At 43.4% G+C, this 25,760-nt stretch overlaps 1 protein-coding gene and 1 non-coding gene across 3 annotated transcripts in view; both read left to right on the top strand.

Moving 5' to 3' along the window:
* Nucleotides 1-25,760, top strand: part of cabin1 (calcineurin binding protein 1) — a 524,701-nt gene that overhangs the window by 193,341 nt on the left and 305,600 nt on the right. For both annotated transcript variants that reach the window (XM_078226800.1, XM_078226799.1), the window contains one exon: nucleotides 21-784. In XM_078226800.1, coding sequence (XP_078082926.1) covers nucleotides 21-784 — 764 coding nt within the window. The remainder of the gene's footprint in view (nucleotides 1-20; nucleotides 785-25,760) is intronic.
* LOC144503241 (U2 spliceosomal RNA) lies at nucleotides 22,636-22,826 on the top strand. The gene has a single exon (XR_013499460.1). It is a non-coding gene; the product is annotated as a U2 spliceosomal RNA (small nuclear RNA).

Genomic DNA, 25,760 nt, shown 5'->3' with positions numbered 1-25,760 from the left:
TTTTGTTTTTTTTTCCCTAGAGAGAAGCCAAGACAGTGTGATTTTGGTGCTCTCTGACTCTAACTCAACACAAGACATCTTCACAGACGCAGCCAGCTCTCAGGACAGCAGCAGGAAGATTCACTCTGGGAAAGGCAGCCCCTCATCATCTTCAACTGCAGAAGCTACCGTGTTGTCCACAGAAAGCCATGGAAAACTGGAAGAAGAGGACTTAGTGGTTCGAGTTTCTTCTGAGGGTTGTAAAGGTGGCAGTGTAGAGATCACAGAAGCCATAGATGCTTTAACGTTGAGATTGGCAGAGCGCACAGCTCACAGGGTGCCCATGGAGGCAGCTGCACTGTCCAGGGAGAATTATAGGAAGTTGGAAGAAGAGGACTCAGTGGGACGTATCTGCTCTGAGCTTTGTAGAGGAAGCAGTGTGGAGATCACCGAAGGGATAGATGCTTTGGCTTTGAGATTGGCAGAACAAGCAGGAGCAAAATTGCACACAGAGTCGCAGTGTCAAACTAGTACCATTAGTGCTATTAATGTCACTCCCACCAGGGCCGCCGCCACATCTCTGTGTGACTCAAAAAAGAAAGTAACTGATCCATCAGGAGAGATGAAAGACACTTACAGATTGGAGGATCTCCCTCAGAGCCTGCCCGGAGACGAAGGGGAGCAGCGTCGAGTCCTGACTGAACAGTGTATTAGAGCCCTGCATCTGTGTCTCAGTCGATTCCCTCAGCACTACAAGAGTCTCTACAGATTGGCTTATCTGTACATTTATAGTAAAACACACAAGGTAAGTGACTGTCATCCTTCTTCCTTTCAGCAAACATTCAGTTTATCTAAATAGCTGTTTGAGATGCGAAACTGTGTGAGTGAAGGGTTGTGCATGATGGAGTGTGAAATAGGATAAGATCATCAACCATTGCTACTGATGGTGAGGGGGGAATAGGAATTTCACCTTTAGAACTATCAGTGACTGATTTGAGATTTTGTGGTTAAATGTGTACAAATTCTTTCACTTGGTCCCAGCAGTGCGAATTCAAAGCTCAGCATTTTGAAGGAAATTAACAGTTTTGCTTGTGTAATATTTTATCAAGAGTAATTGCTGTTGGTCATTTTGAAACAATTGAGTGAGTTCCTGAGCTTGGTCATGTGACAGCAATGAGGTGTTAGAATTCAGTTACTGGTCCTTTTGGGCTGATTTCAAATCAATAGCAACATGGTTTGGGCTGTTTCTCTGCTTAAGAGACCATAGGAGACCATATGTGGGTCTCACACAGTCCAAAATGGGATAATTTATAATGGAAAACAAGAAAATGGCAGAGCAATTGCTCAGTTTTGCTCCCCCATTGCAATTTTCAAAAGCAATGCTCCCTTCAGCCAGGTTTGTGGTGTTGAGACAGCCCAGCAGAGTTACAATCAGCAGAGGGGGCAATGCCGGCATCAGAGTATTAGAGGGATACGGAGCACGTTATAAAATCAGAAAAATTACAGCTCCAAAGGAGGTGGCCCCTTAGCCCATTGTTTTGTAATTGGAGTGACTAACTCTAATCACATCCCCTTGATTTTTCCCTCTATCCCCCTCAATCATGACTTGTTATAAAGCATTCTTGGGGAGTAGTGAGTAGGCTTATTTTGATAGAGCAAAAACAGCTTTTAACGGATGTTGTGCTTGTGAGCTACGCCTATTTAAAAGTTTAGTTTTAGCACAATATTTTGATTCTAATTCCTATCATTTGAAATTGCCTGGAGGAGCTAAAGCAGACACTAGATGGAGCACTCAAGTGCTGATTAGACACAATTTTCATGGAACAGTATATGTGGCCTATCTACGCACTCACTTTCACTGAGTGGAAAGTACTGGCTCACACATAGTGGCATGATTTAAGATGGCTCAAGTAGTGAGAGACGAGGCGGACAGGTCTCAGACATGGCACTGGAGCTGCTGGAGAAGGAGGTCTTGAGAAGGAGGGAGATCCTTACCAAGACTGGGGAAGGATGCCATCTCGCCTTCCTTCCCTCTCCTGCATCAGCTGGTGGTGCTCTACCAGGTTTGCCCTGACTACAGGAGGGAGCAGATGCTCATGACCATGTATTCCCTTTTTTCCTGGTGGAGACAAAGTCCTGTCTTCACAGTAAAGATATTCTCTTATCATATTGTGTGGCACTATCACTGTGCTAAATGGGATAGAATCAGAACAGATGTAGCAATGCAACTGGACATTCAGGAGGCACTGTTGAGCTACAGCAGAATTGTTTTCGATCACAATCTTTAACAATATGGCTCGGCATATCCCTCCTAAATCAAGGGGTCAACACTGATTCAATGAAGAGTCCAGGAGAGCATCACCAGGCACCTACAACTGAGACATGAACCTGGTGAAACTACAACGCATGCTAAACCATTGAAGCAGCATGCTGTAGACGGAACTAATCAGCGATCCCACAACCAGTAGACAAGGTGTGAGCTCTGTAGTTCTGCCACATCCAGCCATGAATGGTGGTGGACAACTAATGGTTCCGCTGTACTAAAACATCCTGATGATTCACCTGTTCTATCATAGATGCATGGCCTTTGCTTATCTGATTTCACTTGCTGACCATAGGTTTGCAAAAGAATGATCCATCTTGGTCCTCGCTGTCACAGGTGTCAGTCTTTAGCCAATTTGATTCACTTCAAAATGGCTGGAAACATTGTATACTGCAGAGACTGTGGGGCCCTGACAACATTGTGGCCGTAACATTGAAGATCTGTGCTGCAGCGCTAGCTGCACTCCAAACCAAATTGTTCCAGGACAGCTACAACGCGGGAATGTATTTGACAAAGTGAAAAATTGTCCAGCTCTGACCTATCCATAAAAAGTAGCTGTTAGGTTCAAGAATTCACCGACACTTTGTGGTCTGGTACGAGCATACGAGTTTATTAGGAGTTCCTTCTCTGACTTGCATGATGTTCATGATGTGGAGATGCCGGCGTTGGACTGGGGTAAACACAGTAAGAAGTCTCACAACACCAGGTTAAAGTCCAACAGGTTTATTTGGTAGCACAAGCCACTAGCTTTCGGAGCGCTGCTCCTTCGTCAGGTAAGTGGGTGTTCTGTTCACAAACAGGGCATATAAAGACACAAACTCAATTTACACAATAATGGTTGGAATGCGAGTCTTTACAGGTAATCAAATCTTAAAGGTACAGACAATGTGAGTAGAGAGAGTGTTAAGCACAGGTTATAGAGATGTGTATTGTCTCCAGACAGGACAGTTAGTGAGATTTTGCAAGTCCAGGCAAGTTGTGGGGGTTACAGATAGTGTGACATGAACCCAAGATCCCGGTTGAGGCCGTCCTCATGTGTGCGGAACTTGGCTATCAGTCTCTGCTCAGCGACTCTGCGTTGTCGTGTGTCGTGAAGGCCACCTTGGAGAACGCTTACCCAAAGATCAGAGGCTGAATGCCCGTGACTGCTGAAGTGTTCCCCAACAGGAAGAGAACAGTCTTGCCTGGTGATTGTCAAGTGGTGTTCATTCATTCGTTGTCGTAGTGTCTGATCTCTGATCATGCACTGTCCATGACTTAGCGATCTCTTCCAAAGTTAGCTGATGAAGGGGCAGCGCTCTGAAAGCTCCTGCTACCAAATAAACCTGTTGGACTTTAACCTGGTGTTGTGTGATTACTTACTGTGCCTACCCCAGTCCTATGCTGGTAACTCCGCATCAAAGTTAACTGATCACAGTGCTGTGAATGTACATGCTGGTCTTAGCATGTTTTAATATTGTAACATGTCCCAGCACAAGTAAAACCTGAGACCTCAGCAGGATTTATCCCATGAGAAAATGTTAGTACAAATACACTGTAGAAAATGTTATAAAGAAAGCAAAAGTATTCGCTTCCCACACAGGACAATGCTAACCCTGCCAATTACCATTCAATCAGTCTACTTTCAATCATCAGCAAAGTGATGGAAGGTGTGATCAACAATGTTATCAAGCAGCACTTACTCAACAATAATCTGCTAACTGGCACTCAGTTCATGTTCCTGATCTATGGGCACCCAGTGAAGAGGGGAATAGGGAAAGAGAAAGTTCTCCTCGTGAACCTGCTCCTGGGTCTGACCAAACTTGCCATCAACAGATCCAGGCAGCGGGTGTGGTAGCCTTAACCATGGCTACATTTGCGGCCAAGTGTCCCTGGAAAGGGAGCATGTGTGTCCATGGGCACCATTGAGGCCTCCTGTGTACCTTGGCACCACAGGGACTGGGCTGCCTTGTTGATTTTTTTAATCACATTTTGGTTTAAAGTTTTAATTCTCATTTGTGATTTAGAACATAAGAACATAAGAAATAGGAGCAGGAGTAGCCCATCTAGCCCCTCGAGCCTGCCCCGCCATTCAATAAGATCATGGCTGATCTGAAGTGGATCAGTTCCACTTACCCGCCTGATCCCTATAACCCCTAATTCCCTTACCGATCATACCAATTTGCTTTTGTTTCAGTTTATTTAATTTAGTTTAATTGTTTAAACTCAAAAGAATTGGGCTTCCTTGGACCACTTGCCTCCAGACCTCATTACAGAGGCAGAGATAATGGGGTGTGGTGGTGAATCTCCCAGATTCCATTGTAGCACCTGTTCCTTAAAATTGAGGCAAGTCTATATGCAGCCCAGGCGAGGACACTATTTTGTTTTTAAAGATGTCCTGACAATGCTTTGTGACCTTGAGTGAGTTCTAAATGATTCTCTGCTGACAAAGGGGATCCACTGTTAATGAGCAGTTTGGCATAATATTGTATTGATGAAATTATTTACTTAGTTAATTTCCTCATCTATTAATTGAGAAACGTTTGGGTATTGTCCCTAAGGTTTTCCTCACTTGGCCCATTTTGTTGAGATGCTGTGCACACTGTGCTTGTCTGGATTGCACCTTGGTTCCTGTATCGTAATGGTGATTGCTGTGGGCATGCAAGGACAATTCTGTCTCTATTTATACTTGTATGTCCCTTCAGATCCTTATCTCCTCCTCCTCTAACGTTTTTGTTCTAACTCTATTGCTACTTTTCTTTCAGACCTACGTTTGTGTGTTGCACCTTTTCCTTCCTCCTTGCCAGTTATGCTTGGCTCACTTGGTGTTGGTGTCAACTTGACTCAGTTGGTAGTATTCTCACCTCTGAGTTAACAGGCTGGGGTTCTAGCCCCACTCCAGGACTTGAGCACATAATCTGTGCTAACATTTCAGTGCAGTGCTGAGTGCGTGCCATTGCATTGTCGGGGGTCTCACAAGCAACACCACCAAAAACAGCAAATTGATCATTCATCTCATTTGCTGTTTGTGCAATCTGGTGCACAAAGTGTTTGCCTACAGAACATTTCCAGACTTATTGTTTGTGAAATGCTTCAGAACATCCCAGTAACAGAGGTAGTTGATGCCATTTTGACAAGAGTTATCTAATCATTTAAAACCAAATAGAGTTAAATGCCATTTTTTTTGTCACAATTACATGTCCAATATTGGATAAGAAAATTCAACTAAGTTCTGTTTTGTTGATATCCCTCATGTTTTCCCCACCGATCCAGCCTTTTTTCCCCTTCAAAGGAGCTTGAGCTCTATTCCTTTTCATGAATGTCACAATCTGTATGTGCAGATCCGTGATCTCATCTCTAAATTCTCCATGGAATATCATCTGAAGACTATTGTCGTGTCACTTTTCCACATGATTTTCCTTCACATCTGCAAATGTTTCCTACATAGTGACTCTCCGTAAACTGCTTAACTTCCCTTTAATTTTTTTGCTTTGTAAAATTTCTTCCTTAGCAGAGGATTACTCCAGTTCATGGAACAGCCTTTAATCCTCTTCCCATCCCATATGTGACACTTCCACTTTATCCGCACTGGTGTGTGTTCCTCCTCCCTATCAAAGTGAGTTCCACAGTCTGGATTTCCTTGCAATCACTTTCTCAACTCTTCCCATGTGAATTGCAAAATTTTACCTTCAGTGAACAAAATTCCCAGTCGTTCAAAATCAGCTCCATTCTACAAAAGCTCATTGCTCTGGATTCTTCCTAATTTCATAACACACTTCATTATCATCCTGCTCTGTGCTCCTACATTTTAGCTGGATTCATTGGTACATCTCACAAGAAGGCCATTTTGCCCAAGTTACCCATGTTGATCAATTATATCCAATTAGCCCCACTCTCTGGGGCTCTTTCCATAGCCATGTTAATTTTTCCCTTCAAGTAATGACCTATTTTCTTTTAAATATCAATGCTACCACTCAATCTGCTTTGACCAGACTTGCACTGAATCATTACAGTGTAGAGGGAGACTGGCTCATCGAGTCTATGCCAGATTAACCTGTGCTTAACACTCTCTCTACTCACATTGTCTGTACCTTTAAGATTTGATTACCTGTAAAGACTCGCATTCCAACCATTATTGTGCATTATTGTGGGGCAGCACGGTAGCACAGTGGTTAGCACTGCTGCTTCACAGCTCCAGGGACCTGGGTTCGATTCCGGGCTTGGGTCACTGTCTGTGTGGAGTTTGCACATTCTCCACGTGTCTGCGTGGGTTTCCTCCGGGTGCTCCGGTTTCCTCCCACAGTCCAAAGATGTGCGGGTTAGGTTGATTGGCCATGCTAAAATTGCCCCTTAGTGTCCTGGGATGCGTAGATTAGAGGGATTAGCGGGTAAAATATGTAGGGATATGGGGGTAGGGCCTGGGTGGGATTGTGGTCGGTGCAGACTTGATGGGCCGAATGGCCTCTCTCTGTACTGTAGGGTTTCTATGATTTCTATGATTTTGGTGGAGCAACCTCAACAGATCCATTGCCCTGCTCTGCCCTCGTAACCCTGTAAGCTTCTTTCTCTCAAATGTCCATCCAAAGTCCTTTTGAAATCATTCATCCTCTCTGCTTCATCAAGTTCCAGATAATTGTCACATACTGCATACAACATTCTTTCTCACATCCCTCTGAACCTCTTGCTCAAAGCTTTAATTCTGTGTCCCCACCAGTCTTTTTTGCCAACAATCACCGTTTCTCCAGCCTAACATTGCAACTAAAATCCCTCATCCCTGGAACCATTCTGGCAAATCTCTGGACCTTCACAAGGATCCTTGCATCTTTTCTAAGCTGCAGAGATGCGAACTGGACATAATATTCTAGATGGGGTCTAGCAAGAGCTTTATAAATGGTCAGCATAACTTACTTTCTACTAAATATCACTATTTATGAAGATCAAGATCCCATTTGCTTTTATTTGGTATCTCTCATGCCCATTGGACATTTCAATGTGAACACTTCACAGCCAATGAAAAATGTAATTGAAATGGCGTCACTGTTGTAATCTGTGAAACACAGCAGCAAACTTGAGCACAGTGAGCTCACAATCAATGTGATAATGACCAGATAATCTGTTTTGAAGATGTTGATTGTAGGTTAAATTTTGGCCAGGACACTGGGGATAATTCCCCATCTCCTCTTCGAAATATAGTGCCAGAAGATATTTTATGTCCACTTGAGGGGATAGATGAGGCCTTGGTTTAACGTGTACTCCCTTGTTGCTGCACTGGAAAGCCAGCTTGAGTCTCTGGAATGGAACTTCAACCTGAAACTTTCTGACTCCGGCAGAGAGCTCCCAACTGAATCACAGCAGCCAGACTACAACAACTCACCCTGTTTTAAAAATAAGTTCTCATATTGCCTCTGTTTTTCTTGCTGATCTCCATAAATCTGTCTCCTCTGGTTATTGACCTTTCTGCCTTTCTTGCTCTCAAAACCATTCATGATTTTGAGCATCTCTGTTTAATCTCCCCTTAATTTCCTTTGCTCTAAGGAGAGTAATCCCAATTTATGGACATATGAAATAGGAGCAGATGAAGGCCATTCAGCCCTTTGAGCTTGCTCCGCCATTTATTAAGGTTATGGCTGATCTGTTTGTGTTTCTAATTCTACATTCTCACCTTAACCCCCTTTCATTCCATTGTCTCTAACTTTCCTAGCTTCGCTAGTCTCTCCACATAGCTGCTACCATTTGCTTAACTCTCATCTGCACCTTCTCCATGGCTTTGATAGCCTATCTTAAATATGGTTCCCTGAATTGTGTAGTATTCCAGCTGAAGCCTAACCAGTACTTTTAGAAGGTTTGATGTAATTCCTTGCTTTTATGCTCTTTCCTCTTGAAAAAGCTAAAGATCCCATTTGCTTTTTTTGAAGTGCTCTCAACCCATCCTGCCACGTTCAAAGGTTTGTGTACATTCACCCTCATCACATTGTGCCTTGTCATTTATATTGCCTCTCGATTCTTCTGACAAAAATGTCTCACTTCACAATTCTGTGTGTTAAATTTCATCTGCCATAACACCAGTCTGTCTGTTGGCCTGACATCAGTAATAGGGCAAATGCTAGAATCTGTGTAGGGATGTGGTAACAGGCATCTAGAAAGCCATATATGATTCGACGAAGTAAGCATAGATATATGGAAGGAAAGCAGCGTTTGACAACGCGGGGCCACAAAGACGTATAAAAAAAACAAAATATCCTGTAAATACTTAACAAGTCAGGCAAATACTTTTCACCGTATGCTAATACATGCGGCAATAATAAATCAAATCAAAAGTATCTCTGGAAAGAGAAATAGATTTAACATTTAAGATCTGTGCCCTTTCATCAGTTCTGCTATCCCTCCGCAGATGCTGCCAGACCTGCTGGGCATTATCAGCATTCTTGCTTTTTATTTCAGCTTTCCACATTCACAGTATTTTGCTTGTGAAAAGAGATATAGACAGATTAAATGAGTGGGCAACAACATGGGAGATGGAATATAATGCAGGGAAGTGTGAAGTTATCTACTTTGGAGGGAAAAATAGTAAAAAAGAATATATTTGAGAGATTGTGGAATGGTTGCATTCGGAGACTTTGATGACCTTGAACATGAATGGCTTGTGCAGACATGATGGGCTGAATGGCCTCTTTCCGTGCTGTAACTTTTCTATGGTTCTTTGAATCTCAGAAAATTGACAAAGCTGGTACAGTAAATTATTAGAAGAGCAAATGGTATGTTAGCCTTTACAGGTCTGATGTTCAAAATCTGGCGCCCTCAGGACTGAGACAGTGCCAGATTTTGGACTTTTTCCAGATTTTGGATTATCTGCTATTAGATTGGAAAGGTTTTCTGTTGCAAGACTGAGATTTGACCTGGAATTCATAGAGACTTGGGGAGTTTCATCTCATCACAGAGCTGGAGACTCATTGCTGTTTAACAGAACAAAGAAAATTACAGCACAGGAACAGGCCCTTGGCCCTCCAAGCCTGCACCGACCATGCTGCCCGACTGAACTAAACCCCCTACCCTTCCGGGGACTGTATCCCTCCATTCCCAGTCTATTCATGTATTTGTCCAGTCGCCCCTTAAAACTCACCATCGTATCTGCTTCCACTACCTCCCCCGACAGCAAATTCCAGGTACCCACCACCCTCTGTGTAAAAAAAAACTTGCCTCATACATCTCCTTTAAACCTTGCCCTTCGCACCTTAAACCTATGCCCCCTAGTAATTGACTCTTCCACCCTGGGAAAAAGCTTCTGACTATCCACTCAGTCCATGCCCCTCATAATCTTGTAGACTTCTATCATTCTGAAAGACGTGCTGGTTAGGTGCAATGACCCGAACAGGTGTTGGACTGTGGCGACTAGGGGAATTTCACAGTAACTTCATTGCAGTGTTAATATAAGCCTTGCTTGTGACTAATAAATAAACTTTAAAAAAAACGTTAGGTCGCCCCTTAACCTCCGTCGCTCCAGTGAGAACCAATCAAATTTCTCCAACCTCTCCTCATAGCTAATGCCCTCCATACCAGCCAATATCCTGGTAAATCTTTTCTGTACCCTCTCCAAAGCCTCCACATCCTTCTGGTAGTGTGGCGACCAGAACTGAACACTATATTCCAAGTGAGGCCTAACTAAAGTTCTATAAAGCTGCAACATGACTTGCCAATTTTTAAACTCAGTGCCCCGGCCAATGAAGGCAAACATGCCGTATGCCTTCCTGACTACCTTCTCCACCTGCATTGCCACTTTCAATGGCCTGTGTACCTGTACACCCAGATCCCTCTGCCTATCAATACTCTTAAGGGTTCTGCCATTTACTGTATATTTCCTATCTTTATTAGGCCTTCCAAAATGCATTACCTCACATTTGTCCAGATTAAACTCCATCTGCCATCTCTCTGCCCAAGCCTCTGGCCGACCTATATCCTGCTGTATCCTCTGATGGTGCTCATCACTATCCGCAAATCCACCAACCTTTGTGTCGTTCGCAAACTTACCAATCAAACCAATTACATTTTCCTCCAAATCATTTATATATTTTATGAACAGCAAAGGTCCCAGCATTGATCCCTGAGGAACGCCACTTGTCACAGCCCTCCATTCAGAAACACACCCTTCCACTGCCACCCTCTGTCTTCTATGACCGAGCCAGTTTTGTATCTACCTTGCCAGCTCACCTCTGATCCCATGCGACTTCTCCTTCTGCACCAGTCTGCCATGAGGGACCTTGTCAAAGGCCTTACTGAAGTCCATGTAGACAACATCCACTGTCCTACCCTCATCAATCATTTTCGTCACTTCCTCGAAAAACTTGATTAAGTTAGTGAGACATGACCTCCTCTTCACAAAACCATGTTGCCTCTCATCCCCATTCCTGTGATCCCTTCACAGGAATTTAGTGAAAATAAATACAGATAGCTGAAGGAATTAATAGACCCAGCTCCTTTAATTGGACATGTAATGCAGCTCTGTTGCTCTGGCTCTAACTGCAAGTTCCCCAGTGCTGCAGATCCTTATGGAGAGAATCTTTCCTACCGGTGGAGTAGGCAGTTTTGTGTCTGGAAATTGGGCGGGCTGGGATGAGGCAGATCTCAAAGTGCTAGAATGGAGTCGGGTTCCATGTATGCACAACTCCTGTTGATTCCATCTTCTGGGATCAACACTAGAACACAAGATAGTTAAGTCGCCGGGACCGGATGGGATGTACCCCAGGTTACTGTGGGAGGCGAGGGAAGCAATTGCAGAGCCTCTGGCGATGATCTTTGCGTCGTCGATGGAGACGGGAGAGGTTCCGGAGGATTGGAAGATTGCGGATGTGGTTCCTATATTCAAGAAAGGGAATAGGGATAGCCCAGGAAATTACCGACCGGTGAGTCTAACCTCAGTGGTTGGTAAGTTGATGGAGAAGATCCTGAGGGACAGGATTTATGAACATTTAGAGAAGTTTAGTATGCTCAAAAGTAGTCAGCACGGCTTTGTCAAAGGCAAATCGTGCCTTACGAGCCTTGTGAAGTTCTTTGAAAATGTGACTAAACACATTGACAAAGGAAAAGCGTTAGATGTGGTTTACATGGACTTCAGCAAGGCGTTCGATAAGGTCCCCCATGCAAGACTTCTCGAGAAAGTGAAAGGGCATGGGATCCAAGGGGCTGTTGCCTTGTGGATTCAGAACTGGCTTGCCTGCAGAAGGCAGAGAGTGGTTGTAGACGGGTCTTTTTCTGAATGGAGGTCGGTCACCAGTGGAGTGCCCCAGGGATCTGTTCTGGGACCCTTGCTGTTTGTCATTTTCATAAATGACCTGGATGAGGAAGTGGAGGGATGGGTTGGTAAGTTTGCCGACGACACGAAGGTTGGTGGTGTTGTGGATAGGTTGGAGGGATGTCAGAAGCTGCAGCGTGACATAGATAGGATGCAAGACTGGGCGGAGAAGTGGCAGATGGACTTCAACCCGGATAAATGTGTAGTGCTCCATTTTGGCAGGTCAAATGGGATGAAGGAGTATAATATCAAGGTTAAGACTCTTAGCAGTGTAGAGGATCAGAAGGACCTTGGGGTCCGGGTCCATAGGACTCTTAAATCGGCCTCGCAGGTAGAGGAGGTGGTTAAGAAGGTGTATGGTGTGCTGGCCTTCATCAATCGAGGGATTGAGTTTAGGAGTCGGGAGATAATGATGCAGCTATATAAGACCCTCGTCAGACCCCACTTGGAGTACTGTGCTCAGTTTTGGTCGCCTCATTACAGGAGGGATGTGGAAATGATTGAAAGGGTGCAGAGAATGATGTTGCCTGGATTGAGTGGCATGCCTTATGAGGATAGGCTGAGGGAGCTCGGTCTTTTCTCCTTGGAGAGACGAAGGATAAGAGGTGACCTGATCGAGGTGTACAAGATGTTGAGAGGCATAGATCGGGTGGATTCTCGGAGGTTTTTTCCCAGGGCTGAAATGGCTGCTACGAGAGGACACAGGTTTAAGGTGCTGGGGAGAAGGTACAGAGGAGATGTCAGGGGTAAGTTTTTCACTCGGAGGATGGTGGGTGAGTGGAATCGGCTACCGTCAGTGGTGGTGGAGGCAAACTCAATAGGGTCTTTTAAGAGACTCCTGGATGAGTACATGGGACTTAATAGGATTGAGGGTTATAGGTAAGCCTATATATAAGCCTAGGTAGGTAGGGACATGACCGGTGCAACTTGTGGGCCGAAGGGCCTGTTTGTGCTGTATTTTTTCTATGTTCTATGTTAATGGCCTCTTTACTCTCTGTTCTGGGAGCGGCACCTAGATTTCCCAAGAGAAAAATGTCCAGTTTTTAGGCAGCTGGGTTTTGGGATTGCATGTGTAAAAAGAGGATTTGAGTATAAGAATAAACAAATATTGCTACAAGTATATGGGGCATTGTCGAGTTCACACGTGGAGTACTATGAGCAGTTTGGTCTCCTTAAGTAAGGAAGGTATGTGCTAGTGTTGGAGAGAGAGTAACAAAGGTTGACTAGTTTGATTCCTGGGGTGAGAGAATAGTCCTATGAGGTGAAATTGAGTATATTAGGCCGATATTCCCTAAAATTTAGAAGGGCGGCACGGTAGCACAGTGGTTAGCACTGCTGCTTCACAGCTCCAGGGACCTGGGTTCGATTCCCGGCTTGGATCACTGTCTGTGTGGAGTTTGCACATTCTCCTCGTGTCTGCGTGGGTTTCCTCCGGGTGATCCGGTTTTCTCCCACAGTCCAAAGATGTGCGGGTTAGGTTGATTGGCCATGCTAAAATTGCCCCTTAGTGTCCTGGGATGCGTAGATTAGAGGGATTAGCGGGTAAAATATGTAGGGATATGGGGATAGGGCCTGGGATTGTGATCGGTGCAGACTCGATGGGCCGAATGGCCTCTTTCTGTACTGTAGGGTTTCTATGATTCTAAGAGTAAGAGTTGATATCATTGAAATGTATAAAATTCTTTAAGGCTTGATAGAGTGCATGCTGAGAGGATGTTTCCTCTTGCGAAGCTTTGGAATTCACTCCCCAGAGAGCTGTGGATGTTCAGTCAATGAGTATATTGTTGAAAAAAGGTTGGGTTGATTTAGGGCCCAAAAACATATTCTTGTGGAGTCAGAAGGCATGGCTGAGGTACAAAATGAGAACTTTGCATTTATTAACGAGGAGGCTGCCAATGTCGTAGTAAAGGAAGATAGAGTATCAATATTAAACAGAGAAGTTACTAAAAAGGTTGACACTCAAAGCAGAGATTGATAGATTTTTGGAAAGCACGGGGTAATGGGAGAAGGTGGAGTTGAGATAGATCAGTCATGATCACATTGAATGACAGAATAGGCCGAATGGCCAGCTCCTCCTATTGATGTTTCTAAGTTTGTTATAATCTCCTCATTTTTACATTTCTGAATTTCATGTCATCTGCAAACTGTATGCCAATCTCCAGGTCATTCATGTATACCAAAAGGAGCAGAAGTCTCTGAACAATACCAAAGTGTATACTTTGTCTAATCTGAAGAACACTCTGCTTTCTAGCCTTTCATCAATTTTTTTATCCACACTGCCACTGACTCTTTAATTCCGTGGGCTTCAAGTTTGCTTACAAATCTGCTTTGTGGTACTTTGTCAAGCACCTTTTGAAAATCCATATACACAACATCAACTGTAACAGTCATCAATCCTGTCCATTATTTCATCAAAAAACTCATTCAGGTTAGTGTAATCAAACATTGATTTCCTTTAATAAATTTATGCTCACTTTAATTAGCAAATACTTCCCCCCGGCCTGGATTATTGTATCTCAAAGTTTTCCCATCAACAACATTGAGCTGACTGGCCTGTAATTACCAGGTTTACCGTTCTCCCCTTTTAACCCAGGTGATTTGATTTATTATTGTCACACGTATTGGTGTTCAGTGAAAAGTATTGCTTCCTGTGCGCTATATAAACAAAGCATACTGTTCATAGAGAAGGAAAGGAGAGAGTGCAGAATGTAGTATTACAGTCATGGCTAGGGTGTAGAGAAAGATCAATTTAATGCGAGGTAGGTCCATTCAAAGGTCTGATGGCAGCAGGGAAGAAGCTGCTCTGGAGTCGATTGCTACATGATCTCAGACTTTTGTAACTTTTTCCCTACGGAAGAAGGTAGAAAAGAGTATGTCCGGGGTGAATGGGGTCCTTGGTTGTGCTGGCTGCTTTTCCGAGGCAGCTGGAAGTGTAGGTGGAGTCAATGGATGGGAGGCTGGTTTGCGTGATGGACTGGGCTTCATTCACAACCCTTTGAGCAGGGTTAGGAGCCATAGTCAGAGCAGGAGCCATACCAAGCTGTAATACATCCAAAAGGATGCTTGCTAAGGTGTAACATTTAAAATCCTCCAGTCCTCAGACACGACCCCCATGTTCAAGGAAAAGTGAGAGTTTGGTCAAAGCTTATGTAACTTCCATGCCTCGCTTTTCCCTGTAAACAGGATGCTTACATCCTGATCCAGATGATTTTTTCGCTTTGAGTGTCAACCTTTTTAGTAACTTCTCTGTTTAATATTGATACTCTATCTTCCTTTACTACGACATTGGCAGCCTCCTCGTTAATAAATGCAAAGTTCTCATTTTGTACCTCAGCCATGCCTTCTGACTCCAAGAATATGTTTTTGGGCCCTAAATCAACCCAACCTTTTTTCAACAATCCTTTGGCAATTTGTGCTTATAAAAGACTTCTGGGTCCCCTTTTATGTTACCAGCTAATCTGGTCTCACGCTTGCTCTTTGTCCCTCTTATTTCCTTTTTAATCTCTTTTTTAAATATTTTATTCAGTTTGGATCCCTACTGTATTAGGAACCTTACATTTGTTGTACGTCTCCTTTTATCTGTGTAATTTTCCCCTGTGTCTCTTTGCTCATCCAGGGAGCTCTTGCGTTTAGATTCCACATCATGGGAATCTATCTACTTTGTACCTAAACCGTCTCTTCTTTGAAGGTCTTCCATTTTTCAGTGATTGTTTTACATGCCAATTTTTGATTCCAGTGCACCTGGGCCAAATCCCTTTTCAACTCATTGTAGTCCTCCCCCAGTTTGAATTTTTTATACCTGATTGTACCTTGTTCTTTTCATTCATTATTCTAAAGCTAATGATGATGTGATTGTTGCATCCCAAATACAGTCCTAATGAAACATGCTCCACTTGCTGCACTTCATCTCCTGGACCAGATCTGCTTGCTTCGTCAGGCTGTAAACACACTAAGAATATTCTTTTCTACGTGTTTCAAGAATCCTTTTCTCCCTTTCTTTTACACTGTATATTAGGATAATTGAAGTAAATAGTCCTTTGGTAATACAGAACCTGAGTTTGCCCAAAAATAAGACTTTTTTTGAAACTTTTTGTCTTGCACTCATCAAGACATTCGCAAGAATACCAATGTCAGGGGAAACAACAACTTTATACTGTGTGAGAAGAGAGTGCTGATTGGTTGCCAAGTGGAGATTGATTGGTAGAGGTGTTGCCATGGTGAATGCACCAGTTAATAGTAGTAAAACTGGAGGCAAAGGACATTCCCAGGTGAAGCCCTGGTCCTCCAGGGCTGGTATCCAGTTCCCTGTCGGCCACTTCCATCGGCTGCTGCATAAAGGTCAATGTGCTGAGTGTGTCGGGCTGGAGCGCCCTGTCTACCGGGCAGCTATCCTGGAATACCTGCCTGCCGAGATCCTCTAGCTGGCTGCAGTGTGTCCTGGGTCAATAAGAAGACCTGAATTGTCCTGCACCACCAGCAGCTCACCACCTGCAATGATGAGGAACTCAACAAGCTGCTGGGAGGAGACACCATAGCCCAAGGTGGGGTCCTGCCCAACATCCAGGCTGTGCTGCTGCCCAAGAAAACTGGGCACCCCCGCAAGGTTTATGCCTGAAAGGGCAAGATGAAAAGAAGATCTGCCACCATAACATGCTGGCCAGTGGAAGGCAGAACAGAGTGGGCAGGCTGCTTTTTCACTAAACTTAAGTGAAGCGATGGGAAGGAAGGTGGGTTACCCCTTGTAAGACCGTACTTCCCCTCCCTGCTTAATGCCTCCTAGGAATGGCCTTCAAAACCCATCCTTCCATCCACTCTTGGCTCCCTCATCTCTTCCCATCCAAAATCCAACCTGCCTCCCTCCAGTGGCCATGTCCTCAGTACGTTCAACCCCCTCCATAAAACTGAGCCCGAGTCTAAATATTATTCCCTGCCAGTTACAAAGCTGCGTCATTACTGTTCTATAGTCTTGATCAGTGAACAGTTCAACCAAGATACAGGTTCTGAAGCTCCCCATATTTCTTCTCAATGTAGTTTTAGATTAATATCCATTAAGCTAATTTTATACATCTAGTCTTGTGCTAAATTATTTATGTGATAAGGAGCAAAGATTAGCATCTTCTGTGGTGGCTGTCTGCTGCAATCAGAAATTGTTTGCCTTGTCACTCTCAGCAAAAAGCATTCTTGCTGCACTGACACTGAACCAACAATTACCTTTTCAAAGGATCAGTTTAATAGGGTATGATAGTGACCTGCCCTAATAAATGGTATCTTTTGGTAATAGTAGAAAACAAGAAACCTTGAACAGTCTTGACTACACTGTTAGTTTGTGTACCTGCTTCTGCATGAAACAGCTGATCATGAAGCTACCTGCTTTTTTGTTGGACAGATTTTTGGATCAAATTTTGTCCAGGGTTGTGGGGGGCAGGCAGCGAAGTGGAATTAAGGCCACAATCTGATCAGCCGTGATCTTTTAGAATAATGGAGCAGGCTCGTGGGCACCAGCCTATTCCTATTTCTTATGTTTACTGTAAGTTTGATCACTCCGTCTAATAAGCATATAAGAAATAGGACTGAGAGTTGGCCATAGGGTGCATTGAGCCTGCTGCGTCATTCAATAATAGAATAGCTGAACTTCTACATCAACTTCACTTTGTTGCCTTATCCACATATACCTCAATTCTCTTAGCACCCAAAACTCCATCAGATTCGGCCTTGAATATATTCAATAGTGGAACATCCCCAACCCTCTGGGCTAAAGAATTCCAAAGATTCATAAACCTCTGAGTAAAAACAATGATCTTCAGCTCAGTTCTAAATTCTTGATTCCTTATTCTAATAATATGGCCCCTAGTTCTAGACTCTCCGTCCGTGGTGATTCTTTCTATGTTAAAGGTGCTGTTTAACTGCAAGTTTCTTATTGATGTTGGTCAGAGTATTACCATTCCTGACCCGCTAATGTTCCATAATAACAATGGCTGATGGAATTGTGAATATAAGCGTGGATTAAGGATTGTTTTGTAGACTGGCGAAACAGATAATTTTTGGGTTGGCAGGCTGTAACTAGTAGGGTACCACAAGATCAGTGCTTGGACCTCAGATATTTACAATCTATTTTTTAAAGTTTTAAAGTTTATTTATTAGTGTCACAAGTCGGCTTACGTTAACACTGAAATGAAGTTACTGTGAAAATCCCCTAGTCGCCACACTCCGGCGCCTGTTCTGGTACACTGAGGGAGAACTTAGCATGGCCAAACCACTTAACTAGCATCTCTTTCAGACTATGGGAGGAAACCGGAGCAGCCGGAGGAAACCCATGCAGACATGGGGAGAACATGCAAACTCCACACAGACAGTGACCCAAGCCGGGAATTGAACCCAGTCCTTGGCACTGTGAGGCAGCAGTGCTAACCACTGTGCCACCCGTGCCGCTTATTGCAGATCCAGCAAGTAATTGGAAAAGAAAGTAGTGTGTGAGCTTTTGTTACAGCGGCATTAGCGTACAAGGGTAAAGAGGCATACTGCTGGTGCATAGAGTTTTGATGAGACCACACCTGGAGTACTGTAGCGTTTTGGTCTCCAATCTAAGGAAGAATATGGTAGCCAAGTTTGATCTGTCATTGTTTTGAATCGTGAGGTAGACTTGAAGGGCCAAATGGCCTACTCCTATTTCTTTTACTCTCAGACTAAATGTGTTAAAATTTCAATGTTTTGTAGAGTGCTGTGGTGGTGGTAAATGTTATTTAATATAGCATATAAAAATAGATTATAAAATGTTCTGCATACCTGCCTTTGGTGGGCTGCTCCTGAATCACGGACCAAAATGATTTCTGGCAGCGAATGCTGACCTGTGGTTCTACCATAGTCGCTCCCAGTAGGCAGTGGGAAATTTGAATTGGAAGGAAGGCGGTGTTCAGTGCCTTTGGGATGTAGATCAGTGTCATTTTTTTTGCAAGTATGTTGACTTTATTTTGAATGACGCAGTGGAGGAGTTGAAATGATTGGAAGGCATCGTTTCCCTACTGTGTCAAATGCTTCATGAACTTAGGAGCCCTCATGTTGTGTGTATGTTCCACTGTTGAAGCTAATGAGCAGATAAGTAAGAGATATTGGATTTAATGATAATCAGAGTTATTAACTAGGATTACTGTCGTTGGTTTATAGATAAAATCCTGAGGAAATCACTGGTGAGACTAACTGGATTATTCAGCATATTGTAGTGATTCAGTGAAAAATCTCATGTTATATTGTGCTGCAGGCTTTTAACCACATCACATGCCTGCAACAAGGTATCTTGCCCTTGTTAAATCATCCTAACTGGGCCACCAATCGCTTGTCATGTTCATTGATCCTGAAGTCAGCAGCTAAATCTGTATATAAAAACAATTTTGTCCGATCAAACTTTACTAATGGAGTTTACATTGGGCTTCCTCACCCCAAGAATGGACAGTAAATAATGGATGCAGAATAAAAACAAAAACTGGAAATATAGATAAGTAAAAATTAGAATAGAAGTAAAGAAAAAAGGGATTAAGAAAAATGAGAAAACAAAAACATTGTTTTTGACAATGTCACCATTATCATCTTTTCTTGTCTATGGGAGCTTGCCTTTCCACAGTATAATATGGATGATATTTCAACTATACTTCATTGGCTGCGCAGTGTTCTGTGACACCCTGAAGTCCTGAAAGTACATAAATTTGAGCAGTACATAAATGCTGGTGAGAAGGTGGCGATGTGTATGTCCTGCCTTCTTGAACTGCTGCAGTGTCTGAGGTGTAGGTACACCCACAATGTTGTTCGGGAGACAGTTCCAGGATTTTGTCCCAACAGCAATGATAGAATGGTGATATATTTCCAAGTCGGGATGGTAAGTGACTTGGAGAGGGAAGTTCCAGGTGGTGGTGCTCCTAGGTATCTTTTGCTCTTTTAGATGGTTGTGGTCCTGGGTTTGGAAGGTGCTATCTAAGGAACCTTGATGAGTTCCTGCAGTGCATCTTGTAGATGCTAAGCATGGTTTCCCCTGTTTGTCGGTGGCGGAGGGGTTGAATGTTTATGGAAGGAGTAGCAATCGAGCTTTGTCTTGGATGGTATCAAGCTTCTTGAGTGTTGTCCGAGCTGCATTCATCCAGGCAAGTAGAGGGTATTCCACCACACTTCTAACTTGTACCTTGTAAATGATGGACAGGAGAGTCAGGAGGTGAGTTACTCACTGCAGGAATCCTAGCCTTTGACCTGCTCTGGTAGTCACAGTATTTATATGGCTAGTCCAGTTCAGTTTCTGGTCAATGGTAACCCCCAGGATGTCGATAGTGAGGGATTCAGCAAATATAATGCCATTGAATTTCAAGGGGCAATGGTTAGATCCTCTCTTGTTGAGATGGTCATTGCCTATTACTTGTGTTACTTGCCACTTTTCAGCACAAGTCTGGATATTGTCCCAGTCTTGCTGCATTTGGACTCGGCTTTCTTCAGTATCTCATGAGTTACTAATGATACTGAACATTGTGCAATCATCAGCGAACATCCCCATTTCTGACCTTATGGTGGAAGGGAGGTCACTGAAGAAGCAGCTGAAGATAGTTGGCCCTAGAACACTACCCTGAGGAAATCCTGTTGTGATGTCCCAGAGCTGAGATGATTGACCTTCAATCATCACAATCATCTTCCTTTGTGTCAGGTATGACTCCAACCAGTGAAGGGTTTTCTCTTGATTCCCAATCATTCCAGCCTTAACACTTCAATTTTGACACTGTTAACTTGCCTGGTTAAAGTCTCATTATTTAGTAGCTTAGGGGGAGATGGGTAGAGGCAGTATAGTTCTGTGTGCATGCAAAATTTCCCTTCCTGCATAGTAGTGACGGTTGTTCAGTCCATCCAAGATATTCATAGCTGTCTCATCATGTTCCATTTCTCTCCTATTTTGGGTTATCTGAGTTGTTCACCAGGATTGTGATCAGCTTGCTGTGCTCTTCCTCAGTCGATGAGTGTGTGCTGGACATAGTCTGAGGGCATCCTGTGCCGAGGCCATTCCTTCCCCTTTGCCAGTAGGGCAGTGGCTCACATTGACAGCATGGTGGACGGCAGGAAGCTGTGGGAAGTGAATCTACAATCTGCCAATAGCCATCTGCTCTTACACTCCAAAACAGAGAGAATGTTTGCTGTATGTATGTAGTGCCTGTCCATAGTAGAAACAGCAAGCTCATAACTGTGTCGTTAATAATCCATTTTTTAATTAAGGAAGGTATTTGCTTTCAGAAACGAGTCATTTCTAGAAAGTTAATATTACCTTAAAGCTGGTTTCAAACAGTTGCCTGTGTCATGACTAGATGACTGTCCTATAGGTGTATGAGATTTAATTGCCACCACCCGCCCCCCTCCCCCTCCCCACTTCATGTGGAAACTCATTGATTACTGTATCCAAAAGCATCATCTGACTATGTTGCTATACAGTCAAAGATAAGATAAAAGAGATCAACAAATATTTGACAATCACGCTATAAGAAAAATAGTCTTTCTGCAGCTGTAACTTGGCTATAGTAACTTGAAATGTTAAAATGAACTGCTGGGTTGTATTGAGTCATGGCTCTGTATAATGGCATCCTATGCAATGCTAGCTCCCAGCCTGCAGATATCTAATGTGTTTGTTTCCCACCAAAAAAACAATAGTGCTTCATCTTCTGCGGTGCTAAAGTTTTCTTTCAGTACTGGTGCTTCCAGTTGGACATTTGAGAAAGATGCTAATGCATGCTACTGTTATTATGGCCTTTCATGCCAGACTCACTGGCTATGGGAAATGAGTATTTTTTTTCAAGTTTTCAGTTCCAACATGATGAGTATCCACCAGGCATCCGCGATGGAGGAATACTAAGATGGGTGAGACCATTGCAGCAAAAACTTCAAATACTTTGTGACGTGATGCACATTTTTAAATTTTTGTTCTGTTCCCGAGTTGGCAAGTCAGACTTAGCCGGCCATGTATGGTACCTGTAATAGTAGTCAGTAATAATCGTGTCAGGCTGGTTGGGTAGTGGGGAAGGGGTGTAAGAGGAACGATTATGCTGGTTTATAGCTTGACATCTTGCAGTGCTTTCAGTTAACCACTTGTTGAAACTCTGATTTTTTTCTGAATGTGTGGTGAATATAATCACGGTGTAAAATAGCAGTGAAGATTGATGCAATCTTCTTGGGAATCCCAAAATGACATGCTTGTAATTTGCAATAGTAAAGAGTAGTTTATTCCATCTTTAGAAAACCTCTTCTGTGTTCATTTTGTTTTAAAAGAATAATTTACTGCACTATTTCCGATTGGATTTGGATCTTTGAATCTGTGCTTGTTGCAAATGTAGTTGCTTCACCCATTATGAAAGTAAACTAATAGTTACATTCACGTGGATTAATGTAATATCTAAATGTCAGTGACTCAAAAATCAACTATTTTCTGGAGCAAGTTATTCTGCTAAGTAGACAGACTTTTCGTTGTGAAGAAAGTACAGAGCTAGACTTTGTTTTGGTTTAAACTATTACTCTCTCAAGCTTGTTTTATTACCTTTGAATCATTACATTTTATGAGTTAAGTTTCCCTATTTTGGTGACCTGAGCTGGCGTCCATACAAAAGTTTCCATTCACAGAATGTAGACGACTGCCTCTGGATACTATGTTTGTTACTGTGCCTCTGACTCAATTAAACATTCTGATTGAAATAGCAGCACAACTGGGAACAGCGGGATGTGCAACCTTAACTGTCAGAATGTAGCTTTAAGAAGAGTGAGCTTTGTAACTTTCTCCTAAAAGTGATTCCCAAATCGTTTTGCAGCAATTATAGAAACTGTTATTAACAGAAAGGGAATCCTTGATTTCAATAAGTTCTTTGTTTTTGTTACAAAATGGAAGTGAAAAACTGATGTACTTCAGATGATTAGAATGAATGTGCAAGTTGTTTCAATGTTATATGTAGAAGTGTGAAGGGATGAAATGATTCACTCCCACTTGAATGTTGCAAGGGTCCAGTGACAAGCCTGCTTCCCGTGGTGGTGAAATGTATCTGCTTGTTAAATTCAAGGTCCCGTCGCAACTGTCTCGGCCTTTTGGCTAAGATCAAGTGTAGTATCGACATGCTGTGCTTGGTTGAAGTCAGTAGGTTACATTTTAGCTTCATTTGAAGCAATTTTTAAAAGCAGCATCTCTGCCTTTTGGCTAAGATGCAAATTAGATCAAGCTTTGGAGGAGGTGCAATGCCTACTCCAATCAGCTTGGATCATGTAGATCAAGCCCAAGACAGGAGGTGAGAGCCCTGTCTTGTCAGCTTGGACCGGGAATGTCTCAACTTGTTGAGACTCTGAATTGGACTTGATTTGATTGAATTGGATTAAAAAAAACTGGAAATGATTTAAAATCAAGCTCTGTAATTCTAAGTGAAATTAAAGTAAATGTTATATCATTGAGCACTGTTCGGTGTCGAGTATTAAACTGATCACCAATTAGTGTACATTTTTTAAGATCAAGTATCAGATCAAGCCCAAGATGGGGTGCAATGCCTAATCCTGTCAGCTCCGGTGTATAGGAGGTTGAGAGTAGTGAGGTCATGGATGAGGTTTCAGGGTCGCAGGAGTGTACTGGCAGGCAGGAAGGTGGTTTGAAGTGTGTATACTTCAACGCCAGGAGCATCCGGAATAAGGTGGGTGAGCTTGCAGCATGGGTTGGTACCCGGGATTTCGATGTTGTGGCCATCTCGGAGACATGGATAGAGCAGGGACAGGAATGGTTGTTGCAGGTTCCAGGGTTTAGATGTTTCAGTAAGTGCAGGGAAGGTGGTAAAAGAGGGGGAGGTGTGGCATTGTTAGTCAAGGACAGTATTACGGTGGCAGAAAGGACGTTTGATGAGGACCCGTCTCCTGAGGTAGTTTGGGCTGAGGTTAGAAACAGGAACGGAGAGGTCACCCTGTTGGGAGTTTTTTATAGACCTCCGAAAAGTTCCAGAGATGTAGAGGAAAGGATTGCAAAGATGATTCTGGATAGGAGCGAAAGTAACAGGGTAGTTGTTCTGGGGGACTTTAACTTTACAAATATTGACTGGAAAAGCTATAGTTCGAGTACTTTAGAGGGGTCAGTTTTTGTCCAATGTGTGCAGGAAGGCTTCCTGACACAGTATGTAGATAGACCAACAAGAGGCGAGGCCACATTGGATTTGGTACTGGGTAATGAACCAGGCCAGGTGTTAGATTTGGAGGTAGGTGAGCACTTTGGTGATAGTGACTGCAATTCGATTACGTTTACCTTAGCAATGGAAAGGGATAGATATATACCGAAGGGCAAGAGTTATAGCTGGGGGAAAGGAAATTATGATGCGATTGGGCGAGATTTAGGTGGCATAGGTTGGGGAAGGAAACTGCAGGGGATGGGCGCAATTGTAATGTGGAGCTTGTTCAAGGAACAGCTACTACGCGTCCTTGATAAATATGTACCTGTCGGGCAGGGAGGAAGCAGTCGTGTGAGGGAACCGTGGTTTACAAAAGAGGTTGAATCTCTTGTGAAGAGGAAGAAGGAGACTTATGTTAAGATGAGACATGAAGGCTCAGTTAGGGTGCTTGAGAGTTACAAGTTAGCCAGGAAGGACCTAAAGAAAGAGTTAAGAGCCAAGAGGGGACATGAGAAGACTTTGGCAGGTAGGATCAAGGAAGACCCTAAAGCTTTCTATAGGTATGTCAGGAGTAAAAGAATGACTAGGTTAAGATTAGGGCCAGTCAAGGACAGTAGTGGGAAGTTGTGCGTGGAGTCTGAAGAGATAGGAGAGGCACTAAATGAATATCTTATGTCGGTATTCACACAGGAGAGGGACAGTGTTGTCGAGGGGAGTACTGAGATGCAGGCTGTTAGACTGGACGGGATTGAGGTTCATAAGGAGGAGGTGTTAGGAATTCTGGAAAGGGTAAAAATAGATAAGTCCCCTGGGCTGGATGGGATTCATCCTAGGATTCTCTGGGAGGCTAGAGAGGAGATTGCAGAGCCTTTGGCTTTGATCTTTGGGTCGTCATTGTCTACAGGAACAGTGCCAGAAGACTGGAGGGTAGCAAATGTTGTCCCCTTGTTCAAGAAGGGGAGTAGGGACAACCCTGGTAATTATAGACCAGTGAGCCTTACTTCTGTTGTGGGCAAAGTTTTGGAAAGGATTATAAGAGATAGGATTTATAATCACCTGGAAAGGAATAATTTGATTAGGGATAGTCAGCACGGTTTTGTGAAGGGTAGGTCGTGCCTCACAAACCTTATTGAGTTCTTTGAGAAGGTGACCAAAGAGGTGGATGAGGGTAAAGTGGTTGATGTGGTGTATATGGATTTCAGCAAAGCATTTGATAAGGTTCCCCACGGTAAGCTATTGCAGAAAATACGGACACATGGGATTGAGGGTGATTTAGTGGTTTGGATCAGGAATTGGCTAGCTGGAAGAAAACAGAGGGTGGTGGTTGATGGGAAATATTCATCCTGGAGTTCAGTTACTAGTGGTGTACCGTAAGGATCTGTTTTGGGGCCACTGCTGTTTATCATTTTTATAAATGACCTGGATGAGGGCGTAGAAGGATGGATTAGTAAATTTGCGGATGACGCTAAAGTCGGTGGAGTTGTAGACAGTGCGGAGGGAAGTGGCAGGTTACAGAGGGACATAGATAAGCTGGAGAGCTGGGCTGAGAGGTGGCAAATGGAGTTTAATGCGGAAAAGTGTGAGGTGATTCACTTTGGAAGGAATAACAGGAATACAGAGTACTGGGCCAATGGAAAGATACTTGGTAGTGTGGATGAACAGAGGGATCTGGGTGTCCATGTGCATAGATCCCTGAAAGTTGGCACCCAGGTTGATAGGTACGGTGTGTTAGCTTTTATTGGTAGAGGGATTGGGTTTCGGAGCCATGAGGTCATGCTGCAACTGTACAAAACTCTGGTGCGGCCGCACTTGGAGTATTGCGTACAGTTCTGGTCGCCGCATTATAGGAAAGATGTGGAAGCGTTGGAAAGGGTGCAGAGGAGATTTACCAGAATGTTGCCTGGTATGGTGGGAAGATCGTATGAGGAAAGGTTGAGGGACTTGAGGTTGTTTTCGTTAGAGAGAAGAAGGTTAAGAGGTGGCTTAATAGAGGCATACAAGATGATCAGAGGATTAGATAGGGTGGATAGTGAGAGCCTTTTTCTTCAGATGGTGA

Source organism: Mustelus asterias, chromosome 13, assembly GCF_964213995.1.
Source record: "Mustelus asterias chromosome 13, sMusAst1.hap1.1, whole genome shotgun sequence".
NCBI classification, from domain to species: Eukaryota; Metazoa; Chordata; class Chondrichthyes; order Carcharhiniformes; family Triakidae; genus Mustelus; species Mustelus asterias.
This window is presented reverse-complemented; position numbering and strand designations above follow the sequence as displayed.